This window comes from Sciurus carolinensis, chromosome 12 (genome assembly GCF_902686445.1).
Source record: "Sciurus carolinensis chromosome 12, mSciCar1.2, whole genome shotgun sequence".
NCBI classification, from domain to species: domain Eukaryota; kingdom Metazoa; phylum Chordata; class Mammalia; order Rodentia; family Sciuridae; genus Sciurus; species Sciurus carolinensis.
Window position 1 is genome coordinate 49,453,844 of NC_062224.1, and position 17,517 is coordinate 49,471,360.

Here is a 17,517-nt window from a genome sequence, read left to right on the forward strand (position 1 = left end):
TAAACTATGGAACCAACCTAGATGCCTTTCAACAGATGAATGAATAAAGAAAATGTGGTCCATATACACAATGGAATATCACCAATCTTAAAGAAGAATGAAATTATGGCATTTGCAGGTAAATGGATGGAGCTGGAGAGTATCCTGCTATGTTAAATAAGCCAATCCCTAAAAACCAAAGACTGAATGTTTTCTCTGATAAGCAGTTGCTGATCCATAGTTGGGGATGGGTAGGGAAGAATGAAACTTGGATTGTACAGAGGCAAGTGAGCAGAGGGGTGAGGCGGGTGGGGATGGGAAGGATGGTAGATTGAGAAAGACATTATTACCCTATATACATGTATGAAAATAATTTTTTAAAAAATATTTATCACGGTCCAAAAAAGTTAATGAAAATACATAAATAAATAAAAGTTAAAAAAAATAATTCTGATACATAGTAGTGGGTTGGTGACTATTTATTGAATGAATAAATTGATCTTGACCATCACATTTCTTGGAGTATTGCAGCAGCTTCTTTCATTTCTGACCTGACTGTTCTTTCTAAACTCTAATCCCATGTTTCTCAAATATTAGCATCCATCCAGATCAGCAGAGGGTGTATTGAGATGGATTGCTTGGTCTCCACCCTCATGGTTTCTGATTCAGTATCTCTGGGCTGGGATACAGAAAAAAAATTTCTAACAAGTTCCCAAATATTTTTGGTGATGTTATTTTAGTGTCCACACTTTGAGAAATATTATTCTAATCTTGCCTGTCACTCCTTGTTTAACACAAGGCCAGTTTTCCCCCGGCTGCTCAAGTTCAAAGACATACTCCTTCATGTGCCTCCTGGTTCAGGCATGTGCCTAGTCTTTAATAGATGCCAAATAAATAATAATTTCTGAAATTTATTGAGAACTTACCATTTCTCCAGGGATTGGACTTCTTTTGTTACTTCTATTTTACAGATGAGAAAACCAAGTTTGAGAGAGGTTGGTTAACTTAGCCAAGATTATACTCACAGGAAGGACTCAGAGGAGACTCTAAGCAGGACCTCCACAATCTAATGACAAGGCTCTGAGTCTGATCTGTGTGTTTTGTAATGTTAACTTGAATGAATTGAAACATTTCTCTGCCTACTTCTAAGCCCAGTTTTCACTTACATTCTTCTAAAATTGAGAGAATTTTAAAAATCACAAAAACTAAAAATAATCTGCAGCTAAATCTTATAGGTTAGGACACTTTGAATTTTAAAATTGTTAACCTTTAGTAAGAAGTACAGTACTTTGTTTTTTTTAAATATAATAAACATTTTAAACATTGCTTTTTCTTATGAGTTAAATTGTATTACTTTCAAATTCAAAATATTGACATCTGGACCCTCAAGCACCTAAGAATGTGACCTTATTTGGAAGTGTCACCGAAGTTGTATTTATGCAAGATGAAGTCATACTCTGGAGTATTGTGAGTTTCTCCCTAATCCAACATGACTTGTGTCCTTTATAAAAAAGAGAAATATGGACATAAGCATGCACAAATGGAGAAGCCTGTGTGAAGATGAGTCAGAGACTGGGCCACACTTCTACAAGTCAAGGAACATGATTGACTGCTAACCAGTAGAAGCTATGGGAGAGGTATGGAACAGATTCTTCCTCACAGTCCTCTGAAGGAACCAACCTAACAACACCTTGGTCTTGGGCTTACAGCCTGCAGAACAGAGATGATAAATCTGTGTTGTTTAAATCACCCAGTATGTGCTACTTGTTGTGACAATCCTAGCAAATGAATATAATTTTTAACATAGATTATCTCATTGTATCCCCCATAGCATGACACAGTATACCCCCTATCACATCATGACATTCTGTTCTAAAAAAATAGAATAAGACACAATAATTACAATTTATTTACATTGACATTAAGTACATTATATTAAGAAAAATATATCCTAAAGTGACTTCCCAACAATGATGTATATATCTCAATGTCTAATTACTTTTTAATAGTGAGGATTGAGCCCAGGGCCTCACACATGCTATGCACATGCTCTACCTCCGAGCAGCACCCCCAGCCCTTCAATAATGAATTTTTAGGTATTTGACATAAGCTTATTAGCAGTTTTCAGTCTTGTTGGGATAGAAGGAATCAAAGACAAAGAAATTGAAAAAGTTCTGAGATTGCTGAAAGATGGAGATTTCCTACTAGGGAGTGAGGGGCCAGAAACCAGTAGATGACACTGTTGTGAATCTCACAGCTTCATTTTGTTTTTTAAACAAACAACCACTGGAGAAATTTCTCTTGTGATTCAGCCTCCAAACTTGGACTTCTTCTGAAAACCTTATCTGTAACTTAAGAATGCCACAAAGTTAGGAAATGATGGTGTTTCAGCTTCTTAAAGAGCCAAAACCAGGCCCTGCCTCCCATATGAGTACGTGTAGGCTGTGCTTAGCTATCTTCATTATTTGTCCCATCTTTCCCTCTGCCTTGACTCTATTTCCCTATATTCTTTTGTATTGTATCCAATTGTGAAAAAAGGGGAGATAAATGAGCAGATGAATAAGGGTATAAGCACAATCCTGTCTTGACTTTCTAGGAGCTCTACATCTGCAAGATTCTACAGAATTTGTGTTACATATCAACAACTTCACCGTAGCAATAGCCCCCCTTTATTCTAGGAAAAACCATCTTATCCTAAATCAAAGGTGTTGCCAGTAGTACAGTGATAAAATATTTTTACTTAAATTAGTGAGTATGGTGTTTATACCTCTCCACTCCACTGCCCTTTCTTTCCTTCCCCTCCCCGCTCCTCTTTATTAAGATTTCGTGAGAATCTGTACATAATTAGAACTCTCAATATCATGACCACAAGGATAAGTCGATGTTCTCGGACTATGGCATTTTGCTTCCTGACTCCCCTGGTCAGAACTTCTTTGTTTCTGGCCTTTTTCTCATATCATTTTGTGTCTTGGGGAAGCTCTGATTTACCATATTCTGCAAACATGTGGTCTCCAAACTGATGGACCACTATTTGAAGGCACTTTTCAGCCTGCTATGTAACCACCATAAGGTTTGTCACGTGTCATGTATAAGCAGGATTTTAAAAGTGTTCCAGTTGTTTGTGACTAATAATATAGTGTTGCCCAGAGAGACTTGCTGGAGAGAGGCACAATAAATGCCATTGTGACTACATATTTGGTAAATCTTAACACTTTAATAAACCTCTTCAGAGCTTTCCCCATCATTCATTTGTATATTCTAACTTCCTAAAAATATAGCTCAAACGGGAATGGGGGACGATTAGTAGATAACACACTGTTTGGATCGTTAATTCTTTGCCCTAAAAGCATGCTTCTGAGTTGTGATTATTAGAAATAATTCTTCCCTAAATTTGTAAATTATGAATATAAACAGAGAAGCGAACGACCAACTATGGAATCTACCATGAGTGCGATGCATTTTCTTATATGATCCTCATGGCTATAGAAATTGCGAGGAGAAAAACAAGCTTGGTTTTCAGTAGACAAGAAGAGGAACGCCGTCAGATTTAAAGCCAACTCCGCAGCCCACTTCACAGGAATGATACTCTTCGTTCCACGCCCTTGATCCCAGCCAGACGGGCCACCCCACTCTAGGTAAAGCCACAGGCTCACTGTCTACAGTTCAGCTTTGACACTTAGCCTGAGATCCAGGCGGCGGGAACCAAGGGACGCACCTTGGCACCGCCTTCGGTCGCTAGGCTCCTTTGATTGGCCGTGGCTGCATTCGGTCGACCAGTGGCGAGGCAGCGTGAAGGTTGCCGGAAGTGGCGGACTGATCTGTGTCAGCCTTCGCTTCCGCGACCGGCTGGGGATTCAGTTCTCCGCGGCGCTATGAGTTCCTTCGAGGGACAGATGGCCGAGTATCCCACCATCTCCATAGACCGCTTCGACAGGGAGAACCTGAGAGCCCGAGCCTACTTTCTTTCCCACTGCCACAAGGGTGAGACCTCCGCGACCCCCACTTCCGGGGTGCAGTGGGTGGAGTGACGATGACAGAGTTTCGGGGCCCTGGAGCAAAAGGCATGTAGGTTGTGGGAGGCTAACGAGGGACTGAAAAGCGCACATGCTCCAGTCGGCTCTTCAGCCTAAGACCATTACTAGATCTGCACAACCTGGAGTAATAGCGACTGCCAATTGCGCAGTGACACTGGTCAGTGTGGTCGGACACTATTAATTCTTTTGGTTGCTCTCCTAGTGGCGGATAGTCAGATGTTGCGTAGCTTTAGTTCCTTCTTCCCCTGTGTTTCCCACCCACTTCTCTTTACCCTGTATAAAGAAAACAAGTTTCAAATCAACTTGTTATACCCAGCAATAGCTCGCAGCTGCGCCCACACCTGATCGAGTCGAAACCACCGGTCGTAAGCCATACCAAGTTCAAGCTATCTCTCTTTTCAGGTATTCTGACCACACTTAAACTGAAAGGTTTGTTCTAGTCTAGGATTTACCTTCTAGAAGGCATCAGCAAGCAGAACACTACAGTTTTACAGCTGGACGTATTTAGGGATGAAGTTTAGAGTATCATCTTTTATGATACTGCCTGAGGCTAGATGCTCCAGGAGAGAAAGGAGCCAGTCCTCAGAGCTTGAATACCACTAATTTTACCGCCAATGTGCATTTTTAACATTCGTTTTGCTGATTAGTAAGTCAGCAAATTTTACCAGAGAAAAGTTTTACAATTTATTTGTTCTTAATTAACACAACCAATTGGCACTGATTAATATAAACAGAAGAAACCCTCCAGCAGCTGCCTCTTCCAGTGCGGTCTTCTGGATTAGCTACAGAGAAGTGAATCAAGAGTGTAATGAATTCATGCATGCATATCATGATACAAAATTATTTAAAGCAAGTTATGAATGTAGAAATTGCCTTTCCTCACGTGGTTGGTGTGAAGACCAATTATTGTCTTGAGGTGATCTAAAGTGTTGACATTACTGCTTTTGGGAAATGCCTCTTTCAGTGATCTCTCTTTAATGTGGAAAACTTGGACCACTCCCTTTGATCAGCTAAATAGTACTGTGACCCCGAGAGTCTGTTTATTCTTGAGGACATTATTTTTGGTCTTGTTTTGTTTTTCATTGAGAAGCCACTGCTGGATGAGAATGCGCATATTTTTACTTTTTGTGTGATGTCTCATTGGAGACTCTGAACTCAAAATGTGATTGCCATTCCTCAACCGAATTAAAATTAGTAGAGTTTATTTGAGCAAAGAAAAACAAAATATGATTTGTGAATTGGGAAGCTTCCAGAACCAGTATAAGTTCTGAGAACAGCTAACAACATGATCTGACAGTATTTACAGAAGAATATAAGTCAAACCTAGAGAACAACTTAATTGGGTACAATTTAGTCAATCAATTATTCAATTGTTTATAGCTTAATTAGTTGATTACAGGACCTTCTGCAGCCGACCAAAGCCCAGTTACTGTGATTAAACTATATTGGTTTGATTTGTTGTAGCTTAGTGCAAGAGCCTAGTTCAGATCAGTAGCCTCCTACAAAATTTATTAACAGCAGTGATTAAAGTTGATTTAGGAACTTGCCCTTCCTGTTTAGGATTAGTGATTTTGAAGAGTAATTCATCTACAGAAATTTGTGAGATCACTATCATGTGTTTGCACATTAAGAAAATGACTTTCCCTATTGTGAAGCAATTTATAACTTTTCCTTTTCTCTAATCACATGTGAATTTATTTATGCAAACTCGATAAGGTCAAGAACTCAACTTCTGCTTTTGGAGTTTCCTACATTGCTTACTGGTATTTTTTACCTTTTGGAGGCCTAGGCTTCTTTGACCGTGCTATACATGGGCTGCCTCAAATCAAATATATTAAAGTCCTAACCCTATTTGAAGATAGGGCCTAAAAAGAAGGTAATAAAGGCTAATGGGAGAGGTGGGTGTGGCGGCTCACACCTGTAATTCCAGAGACACAGGAGGATTGCAAGTTTGAAGCTAGTTTGACCTCAAAATAGAAAAACACCCTGAGTTCAATTCCCTGTTAAAAGAGGAAGAGAGAGGGGTCTCTCTTTCCAGGAGCACACAGGGGGAAAGTAGCTCCAGGAAAAGAGGCCTCACCAGAAACCAAATTGGCCAACATCTTGATCTTGGATTTCCTATCTTCCTGAACTGTGAGAAATAAAAGTCTTTTATTTAAACCTCTCAGTTTATGATATTTTATTATGGAGGCCCAAACTGACTAATGTAGAGTACCAGACAATAGAGTATTCTCTAGAAAAAAAAATAGACACAAATACATTAACATCATAATATGATTAAAGTGGGTCATGGACCCATGTGGAGCCCAATTCTATACTCAGGGTAGGTTTTACTGAGCATCAGTAAGGTTCAGAGGAAAAGAGGGCACCCATGGCTTCAGATAGTGGCCCAAGGTTAGGGAAGACCCCTTGAAGGGGCAACTTAAGATGATTTTTTTTTCTTGTGAAGGAAAAGAAAACCACTCCGGAAAGTAGACTCTGGATGCATTCAAGGAAACCACCCAGGTTCTCTTGACTACTGGTTAGGAGGGGCGTCAGGGTGGTGGGGATGGGGGTCATGATACAAAGGTACAGGTTGCTGCCTACTTCACTAATTTCAGAGAATGGAGCACAGAGTCCTAATTCAACATCCTCTCTGCCAGGACACAAGTTCTTTGGAAACCCTAGGGACATACCCATAAGTCCTAAACAACTGGACCAGGTGCAACCTGAGGGGATTCACTTTCTTAGGGAACAGGTGATTTGTCCTGGAGGGGCATGTGTTGCATGAGGTATGATGACTGCTTTGTTTTCTCTGGGTTCACAGATCCCCAATTATAAACCAAAGGCTTGTGTGTATGTAGTGGTAGTGATAATGAAAAGATTAGAAATAGTTTGATGTAGTTAAACAATTTAGAAGCGTTTGACATTATTATCCAGACCTTTACACATGGGAGAGTCACAATATATTAGAATGCACTCTATGATTAATGTACTATTTGATATAATTATTAGATTTCTTGCATGTCATCTTTCTGTGTCAGTTAACTCAGAGGGCTGTGGAGCACGTCTTTGTGGCTAGTAATGTCCCACCTTTCAACCCAGCAGCCACACTGGGCTGAGAAGATGCTGATACACTGCTATTGAACTGTGGCTCAGGCCAGAAAGCAAGGTTTCAAGCTCTGGTGGTTGAAAGAAGATGCAGGCATAGTTGAGGGTAGGAGACATGCTTTATTCAGAGGTTGCAGCAGCCCCTACCACCCTGAGTCTTTCCATAGGCCTTTGTTATATACAGGCCAGACAAAGAAGGCACATGCTCACAGGCAAATGTTTATGAGCTTGAGTGCATACACTGAATCAGGGTGTTCATGACCTTGGCTGTGTACAAAAAACGGCTTGCAGGAAGCATTGGCAAGGGAGCCTATCTATAGCCATCTTGGGCCTGCTCTACGGCTGCTGATTCTGGCCTCAGCCTGAATGATGTCCTGGGTGGAGTCTATTGGAAGCAAGCTTCAACTTCTAGATGGACTGACATAAATGGTGGGAGTTGAATGGGTCATACATTACAAGGCCCAAGGGATGTTTGGGTTGAGGACAAGAGTGAAGGGAAGTGCTCGAAGCAGTTGTCCATCAGTGGTTCCTCAGAGTGGTTCAGACTCTGTTTTGTGATGTTGGTGGTCACTTTCCTCTTAAATTGCTTTTGATGGCTCAGGGTTGGGCAATTTTTAGTGGTTCCTGCCCTCTTCTCAGAGGGATTCCTCATCTGCAGAAGAAAGGGCCCACAGCCCACCTAAATCAGTCTCCTATAAAAGTTTACCTCATATTTTCTCTTAACAGGAAGCATCAGAAGAAGACTCGGTTTCTTTAGACTAAGGAATTCTCAGGGGGGAAAAAACATGTTTATGATTTTTATTCTTTTGTTTTTAGATCACATGAAAGGATTAAGGGCCCCTGCCTTGAAAAGAAGGTTGGAGTGCAGGTGATTTCTTTTACTACGTGTGTGTGTGTGTGTGTGTGTGTGCGCGCGCGCGCACTTAAGTAAACGTTTTAATTGGGAAATAAAATCTAGACAGAAAAGTACATACATAAGAAGGGAACCAACAACTTTTGCAGAGTGAACACATTTACCCAGATCAAGAAATTGAACACTATCCCAGACCTCCTGCCTCCTCATAGTTGGTCCTCCTCCCAGAGGTAACCCCTGTAACTCTTGTCATCATGGCTTAACTTTGGTTGTTTTTGAACTTCGTATAAATAGTCATACTGAATAGACTCTCATATTTTTCTTTCACTTAACATTATATTTTTGTGATTCATCCATGCTACTGGCTAACAGCAGTAACATTTATCTTCATTTGTACATGTGTGTATGTGAACAGTCTTACATAATCACTGGATTTTTTTTTTTTTTTTGCACCAGTGATTGAACCCAGGTGTGCTTAACCACTGAATACACTTTATATATTTTGTTTTGAGACATGGCCTTGCTAAGTTGCTGAGGCTTTGTACTTGTGATCCTCCTGCCTCACATGCTTGAGCTGCTGGAATTGAGGCATGTACCACTTCACCCAGCTGGATCTGGTTTTTTTTGTTTCATTTGTGTGTGTGTGTGTGTGTGTGTGTGTGTGTGTGTGTGGTATGTGTGTTTTATTTTGTTGTTGTTGTTGTTTGGTACCAGGGATTGAATCCAGGGGTGCTTAAGCATTGAGCTACATCCCTAGCCCTTTTTATTTTTTATTTTGAGACAGGGTCTCACTGGGTTGCTTTCAGCCTTGCTAAAAGTTGCTGAGGCTGACTTCAAACCCACAATCCTCCTGCCTCAGCCTCCTGAGCTGCTGGGATTACAAGCTTGCGCCACCATGCCAGGCTTGGATCTTTTCTTAAAGGTAAACTTTTGGACTCTTTTCCTGAAGCCATTGCTTAATTCCAAATTCTCAAGATGTATATTTGGAAAAGGTCCTTTTGACTTTTAAACCACTGACTTCAGGCTTTTCTGCTACCTAATAGCAATAATTTGTGTTCTGGATAAAGATAACTAATGTTTATGGAATACTTACTGTAAGTAAGGCACTATGAATTTCTTCAGGATTTTTTTTTTTTGAGTGCCTGTGATGGGCCAGGCATGGTACTGGAGGTTAGTATACAGTGGTGAGTGACACTGATGAAAATCCCTATCTTCTAGGACCTGACATTCTCATTAACGGCTCTTGAAACTCTTTTAGATAGATACTATTATAGTTTCTATTTTACAGATGAGAATACTGAGGAGTCAGCAAGGTTAAATTAGTTGTCCAATGTCATGCAGCCAGTAAGTGGCAGGACTAGGATTTCAATCAGGTCTGCCTGATTTCAGCACCTATATATCAGCTATCCATTGCTGTATAACAAATTGTCTCAAAACTGAGTGACTTAAAACAACAGTAATCATGTATAACACTTCAGTTTCTCTGGGTCAAGAATTGTGAGAAGGTACAAGGGAAATGGTTTCTGCCTGCCTGGTGGCAGATGGGACTGAAATGATCTGAAAAGTGTCTAATACCTTGACTGAGAAGACTCAAACAGAAATAGCAAGGGCTAGAACACCTGGGGCTCTTTGGGCATATCTCTGTCTCTAAAACCTCTTTAGTCTGGTGGTTTTGGGATAGCTGGGCTACTTAATGGAGGCTCAATTAAAAATTGTATGTCCTGGAGGAACTTTAGATTACATAGAGGGAAATGAGAGGGAAGAGGAGGATATAAAAAATGGTGGAATGAGACAGTCATCATTACCCTATGTACATGTATGATTACATGAATGGTATGAATCTACATCGTGCACAACCATAGAAACAAACAGATGTACCCCATTTGTATATAATGAATCAAAATGCAGTCTGTAAAAATAAAAAAATGGAGTATCTTAAGAAAAGGTCAGGAGGGAACCTTGCTAAAAGTTCTCCATGTTGCCTGGAGAGCTAGTTCAAAAATCAAGCAATAACTTTCACTACATTCTGTGGTTAAGGGAGTTACAAGGGCCTACCCAGGTTCAAGGTAAGGGAACACAAACCCCCTCCTTCAAATGGAAGAATTTTGATATCTGTTTTGTAAGAAGAACTTGAGTACAGGGGTATAGAGTAGTGTGACCATCTTTAGAAATACAGTCTACCTTGGACTATATTCCTAACCTCTAAACTGTACTATTGAATTTTTAAAGTTTATTATAAAATTAATTTCTGTTTGCTGAAAAAGTAAATACAAGGGCTGCAGATGTAGTTCAGTGGTAGGGTACTTGTCTGGCATGCACAAGGCCCTGGGTTTGGCACCCAACACCACAAAAAATAAATATAGTAGATCAGCCTGAAGTAATAAAGCTTAACATTTAGTAGTATCTTTCCAGATGTACCTGATTGTGTACACAATTTTTTTTTTTCAGTGCTGGAGATTGAACTATGAGCCTCACACATACTAGATGTGCTCTATCTATACCCTGTGCCCCCTGACATGTATTTTTAATATAAGAGCAGTAAAGGTGTGTTGGGGATATAGCTCAGTTGGTAGAGTGCTTGCCTTACATGCACAAAGCCCTGGATTCAATCCCCAGCACTACCAAAAAAAAAAAAAAAAAAAAAAGCACTGAGGAACTTTGTTTTAAAATTATTTTCTTATAGCTAATTCATCAGTCTTTTCCATTATGGCATTAGCTTTTAGGGTAAGTGTTTAGAAAGGCCTTCCTATCCAATATAATGAAACCATTCTATTTTATGTCATGTATTTGATATTCGTATCTAAAACATTAATCCATGGAATTAGTTTCTTTTTTCTTTTGCAGTACTAGGACTTGGACCCAGGGCCTTGTACATAGTAGGCAAGTGCTCTACCACTGAGCTACATACACCAGCCTCTTTTATTTTTTATTTTGAGACAAGGTCCTGCTAAGTTTTGCAGGCCATCCTTGAAGTTTGCCATCCTCCTGCCTCAGCCTCCTGAGTTACTGGAATTTCAGGTGTGCGCTACTGTGTCTCACTTGGTGAAGGACTTAGTGATCAGAGAGCAAAGTACTTTCCCCTGCATTTCCCCTGCTCTGGGTGGGACTGAAATAGTCATTGGGCATTGGTATGAGGGGAGCTTCTCTAAGACTTTTGTGCCAGCAGTTTTGGAGTTTTCTGAAAAAACCCAAAGCTGGACAAAGTATATTTCCTGGTTGCCAGAGTGCTCATTTTGGATTGTACTAAAACAGATATTTTATTTTTTTCTTTGTCTTTTCCTTTCAGCTTGAAGGTTTACCTGTACTGTTCTCCTGTTACTAAGGAGTTGTTGTTAACTAGCCCGAAATACAGATTTTGGGAGAAACGAATTGTAAGTTTCATTTTTTGAATAACACTAATTCTTTGTGTAAGTTGGAAACAGTTTTAGAGGTAGATTGAAGGCAAAACAAAAACACCATAAAAATTGGGGAGGATGTCATTTACTGTTACAAGGGAAAATGAACCACATAGATATGAACATATATGCAGTTGACATAAGAGTCTCCACCTGCATAAATAATTGCAGACCCTGTCTCACCTTGTGCAGGATCAGAGGAGGAGGACAACCATGAGTGAATAGAATTAGGGATTATTATGTGGCTAGGCCTTAATGCATTGTGGGAGCTGGCAGAAAAATCAGCACAAGTGTCAGGAGGAGTCAGTTTCACATCTGTCTGATGACAGCTTTCAAGGCCTGCTTCTTTCCCCTTTGCCCCACATTTGAGCGAGCTGGGGGGAAAAAAAAGAGCCTAACTATGCCTTGGCACCAATGTGAAGTTCAAACAAGGCAAGTTCAGACCTACCCTTTACCACAATAAAAACCTACTTTCAGGGGCTGGGTTTTTTAGCTCCGTCTTAGAGTGCTTGCCTTGCGTGTATGCGGCCTTGGGTTCCATCCCCAGCACTGTGAAGGGGCAGGAGAGAACAAAAAAACTATCCTCAATAGAGTATCTATAGTCTACAATTCATGATAGATTTCAAAATAATTAGAAGAATCTGAAGGCTTCCAACACAGAAATGATTAATGTTTGGGAGGATAAAAATGCTAATAATCCTAATTTGATTGGATTATTGTAGTGTACCCCATAAATATATACAAACATTATGTGTTGATAAAACAATGCAAAAAACCTACTCTGTCTTAAGCCACATAGCCCCTTCCATCTCAGCCTGGGTGCTGTGCTGCTCTTCCCAGAAGGTCTGGTGATGCAAGGAGCACTTTTTTCCCATACGCTCTTAGCGTGTGTGATGTCATTGGTCTGAACACTGATCTGTCAGTTTGGAGGGAGGTCCTCCTCCCTTCTGCAGAGCAGCCTCAACAGAGGGTTTGCCTCTTATAGCCCAGCAGTTGTTATGGGTCTGTCCTTCCAGTGATCAGGAAAGGAGAGCAGAGATAAGCTGGAAGACTTATCTCTAGAGACAAACTAGAGACTGGGAGGGTAAACAGGTCCACAGCTGTCACTTCCAACCTTGATAGTGCTGGTCACCCACTTTGGCATTATATGTGAGTTGCATACACATTTGGCCCAGCACTTGGGAAATGCAGGCAGGTCCCAGTAGAAGTTGGTGTGGTTGCAGTCCTGCCCTTCACCCATGAATTGAGCCAGATCAGTAGTGTGCAGGAGCTGTTAAAATTTCTGATGCCCTTCAGAGTGTTAAAAAAAGAATGTGGTTCACTTCCATCTCTCAGGTTTTTTTTTTTTTTTGTGGTCAACCCTAACATGGAGTGATTTCTAGAAAATAGTTCCACCTTAGATAGGCTGGTGTAGTACAAAATTTCCACAATCTAAGGAGAAACAGGCAATCAACAGTTACTACTAGAGGACTTAATATACTCTTTTCAGATACTTAAAGACAGGCTAAAAGTAAGTGAAGATATAGAAACATTGAATGACATAATAAATGTGAACTAATTAAAAATGTAGAATAATAAGAAGACATAGCTTTCAACCCAACATAGAAAATAGTATTTTGGGGACATCATGGAACTTTTTAGAAATTTGACCATGCACTGTGTCACAAAAGAAGTCTTTAGATTTCTTGGTGCCCTCTGTTTTCTGACTATAATGCAACAATTTGAGGAATTAGAAAAAAGGGGACAGCTAAAATCATCCCACACATATGAAAACCAAATGCATATAGTAAATTATCTTAGGTTGAAGATGAAATTATAAAAACAATGTAATATGTAGAATGGATGGACAGTGAAAACATGACATGTCAAAATGTGTGGAACACAGCTCATGAATCAGGTTTCTTAGAAAACAAAGCCTAAAGTAAACAAGTCTTCAACTCAGTAAAATGGAAAAGGAACAACTAATGAAATGTGAAAGAAAGAAACAAAGATAAATAAAAAAGTTCATGATGTAGAGACTACCTACAACAGAAAATAAAAAGGGGAGATTAGTAATATTGAAAGTTGGTTCTGGAGAGGAATAGAGAAATTTTTTTGCCAAGATTGATTTTTTTCAGAAGATGCAAATGAAAACACAATGATAAAAAAGGAAAATGATTACTACAAACAGCACTTTTTCTTTGAAAATTAATATGCTAGTAGTATATTTGATAATTTAGACAGAGTAGTATTTGGGAAAGCAGGAAAATAACCAAGTTGAGGCAAGAAAAGTGGCAAACTAGAGTAAACCAAACTTAAACAATTATCAAAGAATTCTTCTTCAAAAAAGTCCAAACCCAGATGGTTTTATGAGTGCATTTTACCAAATGTTCCAAGAACAAAAAAATCCCATGTTAGATGAGTTACTGTAAGAAATAATAAAAGATAGATTGCTTAGCCTTGCTAGCAAAATAATACGGGGATAAAAACATGCATATATGAACACATGTGAAAATCGTAATTAAAATAGTTTAACCCTAACCATATTAAATGGTGCATCATGAATAAGATGTTTTATTCCAAAAATGGAAAGATTTTTTAACTTCTGCACCTTAGTCACTTTAAGTTTTATGACACTGATTGAATAAAAAGATGATAAATTATATTTTTCATTCACCACTTTCTTAATCAGTGCCTCTTATGTGCTAGCCACTATTCTAGTGAAATGGGTGAGTACCCTGGGGAGCCCTGTGCAGTTAGCTAGCAGTGAACGAGGTATACATATTATGGGGTCGTGGGCTGGTCCAGACTGTTCTGTGTCACAAAACCTACACACAAAGAACACATGACCATATTTTTAAGACTCCAAATTGGATGGGATGGAGGAGGAAAAATGAATTCAATTGAAGTAGAATTGCCATTGTGAAGGATATGTCTATACACACACACACACACACACACACATACACATACACATTTATAAGGCATTTAATACATATTTTAAAACCCACCTTAATAAGGGTATCATTTTTATCATTTTTTCAAATGTTTGAAATGTTTATTATAGTGCAACTAGAAATTGTTACTATAGTCTGGAACTTTTTCACATAGTTCCCTTTCAGTATTTGAGATGACAAAAGCATGTAAAACCATGGAAAACTGATATATGCATGTTTTCTTATTTTATTTTAATAGATATCAATTGAAATTGAAACTCCTACCCAGATATCGTTAGTTGATGAAGCATCAGGAGAGGTAACTAAATATTAAATATTGTGGGGTTTTTAAAGTGATAAAACAATTGTCCTTGCTTTTGAATGTTCATTTAGTCATAAATCAAATTTATTAATTAGTTTTTAGAGAAAACCAAACCCTCTGTGGTTGTCTTGTGTATCTGTAGACTGGGTATCTTAAACACCAGGGATTTATCTTTCATAGTTCTGGAGGTTCAAGGGGATTTGGTGTCTGGTGAGGGTCTGCCTTTTGGTACAATTGAAAGGGTAAAAACTCCCCTTTAAAGAGCACTATCCACATTCACGGGCACTCCACCTTTAAGAATTAATCACCTCCTAAAAGCCTCCTAATAAAATCACTTTACTGGGCTAGACTTTCAACCTACGGATTTTGTGGGGACACATATATTCAGTCCATGATAGTGATATATTTATTTCTCACATTGAAAAGATTAGATATTTTTGTTGAAATTACTTCTTTTTAGTATTGCATGCTAATGATGGGAACACCAGTTGATGATAATTCTATATGATACCTCGTTATGTTTATTGTTTATTATCATTTTCAGGATCTAAAATGGTAATTAATACTTTTGAAGCACATTTATGTGTGTTGCACATTTTTTCCAGAATCATTTTCTGCATTCTTAAAAAGATATCACCGCCCAAGTGGACCAAATTTTTCTTTCATCCTTAAATTTAGAACTAGTACTTTGAGAATGTATTGTTTTAATAGCAAATAGAACTATGGGCCTCCTTTAAAAAAAAAAAAAAAAAAAGCAAAACAAAACAAGACCCTTAAATTACCCATAGGGCTAAGAGGAATTTTTCTATTTTATGGCAACTCTAGTTAGTATTTTTGTAGTCTGGTCGTAACATGCCAATTTGACATGTTATACTGAGGATGTCTTGTGGAAATATGATCAGAACAGAGCTGACTTTTTCACATGTATTTTCTGAGGAGAAGATCAGATGGTTGAAGTCTGCCATCCTGGGCCCAGTTAGCCAAATACTTGTGGAGGGAATATAATTGGTTTATGGCCTTGTCACATGCAGGTGTATTGGTGAAAGGCTTTCTCAAAACTGGTAGCAAATAGCAGTCAATCTCTTGGTAAGCAGATTCTTGTTGTCCTGCCCTGATCCTTTGTTCCTGTTATGCCATGTGGCTTTTGTACATTGATTATCCAGCCACAACCAATGGGAGATGACGTTTGCCTTCAGGATGAAGAATGTTAGACTTAATGAAAGGAGTCACCATTACTGAGCAGGAAGCTGGTGAGAAAAGAGCTCTGCCCCTGCTTACTTATGGTCGAAGAGTCAGCCATGCTTAGCAGGCTCTGTCCTAATGGGATAGTGTGATGTGCAATGTAGTAAATTGGATCCAGGCTACATCCATTTTTTAAAATAGTTTTATTGAGATATCTGTTTGCCACATAGTTCATTCATTTAAAGTATACAACTCAGTGGCTTTTAGTACACTCACAGCTGTGTATCATCATCATAGTCAACTTTAGAATATTTTTATCACCCAAAAGAAAAACACTATACCCATTGCAGTCACTCCTCATTGCCTCCTGACCCTCCCCAGCTGCTGGTAACCAGTTTATCCATGGACTTGCCTGTTCTGGAAATTTCATATTAATAGAATCACATAGCACATGGTCCTTTGTGTCTGGCTTCTTCCCTGAACATAATGTTTTTCTTTTTTTGGTTTTGGTAAAGGGATGCTTTACCATTGAGCTACATCCCCAGCCATTTTGCTCTTTTAATTTTTTTTTTTGTTTTGAGACAGGGTCTCACTAATTTGCTTAGGGCCTCACTAAGTTGCTGAGGCTGGCCTCGAACTTGTGATTCTCATGCTCCCAGCCTCCTGAATTGCTGGAATTACAGGTGTGCACCATTTCCAGTTCTGAACATAATCTTTCCAAGGGGATCCACATATATGAACATTGTTGGGACTAATGACACGTTAACTAACTCAGGCTGACTCCTTACTCCCTGGCGAGTGAGCAAAATCAAGGCTCAAGGCGGTTTCAAAGGTTCATGACGATAAACCGGACCACCGTCAGGAATTGGTTAACAACAGTTCCGTGAATGTGATCAGCTCGTGCTTGCCATATAGTCCAATGGGACTCTCACCTGCGTGAACCCCCTCCTGCCTTGCTGATCTTTAAGCTGATTGGTTCCCGCCTAGCCCCCACCCTACATAAAAGCTGTGTGATTTCCTCAATAAATGAGTTCCTGCTGTGACGGGTCTCCCTGACGCGTCTGATTGTCCTCCGGCCTGGAGGGCTGGGAGCGGGCGGTCAGTCGGCCCTACCTATCCCGGTCTGACCTTGTTGGGGAGTGTCCCCTTCCCTTGTCGCTGGTCGAGAAGAGCAAGGGGGCTTAAGACCCCGACAGAACATGGCATTATGTTGTACATGTAGCATATTCATTCCTTTATAAATAATATTTCATTGTATGGAAAGACCATATTTTGTTTATCCATTCGTCAGTTAATAGACATTTGAACTGCTTCCACTTTTTTGGCTAGTGTGAATAATTATGCTGTGACTATACATGTACAATTTTTTGTGTGGACATAAGTTTTCAGTTCTCTTGAGAATATAACTAGAAGTGGAATTGTTGAGTCCTGTGGTAACTCTTACATTTAACTGCTAAGCAATTGAGGATTCTATTTGTTTCCAGGATTTGGAAACGGGAGAAAAGACATATTCTTGAGAAATGCTTGCTTTATTTAGCTAGGTCCCAATAATAACTTCTGTTTTTTTTTTTTCTTCATTTTCTTTTAGAAGGAAGAGATTGTTGTGACTCTTTTGCCTGCTGGTCACTGCCCAGGATCAGTTATGTAAGGGACTCATGTATTTGCCATTTTATTGTATGCAATATGTATTGTGTTATGAAAATACATTGTTAGAGTCAAAAATAATATATGAAGGGAAATTTTATTT

General features: G+C 39.3%; 1 protein-coding gene across 3 annotated transcripts in view; it reads left to right on the forward strand.

Moving 5' to 3' along the window:
- Positions 1-3,813: 3,813 nt before the first annotated feature.
- Dclre1c (DNA cross-link repair 1C) overlaps positions 3,814-17,517 on the forward strand; it is a 41,384-nt gene continuing 27,680 nt past the window's right edge. The window contains exons 1-5 of one of the 3 annotated variants that reach the window (XM_047520014.1): positions 3,814-3,960; positions 7,920-7,971; positions 11,243-11,327; positions 14,526-14,585; positions 17,359-17,414. In XM_047520014.1, coding sequence (XP_047375970.1) covers positions 3,852-3,960; positions 7,920-7,971; positions 11,243-11,327; positions 14,526-14,585; positions 17,359-17,414 — 362 coding nt within the window. In that variant the 5' untranslated portion in view covers positions 3,814-3,851. Of the gene's footprint in view, positions 3,961-7,919; positions 7,972-8,834; positions 8,879-11,242; positions 11,328-14,525; positions 14,586-17,358; positions 17,415-17,517 lie in introns of those variants that run through there. The other 2 variants (XM_047520015.1, XM_047520016.1) reach the window with 2 other exon arrangements.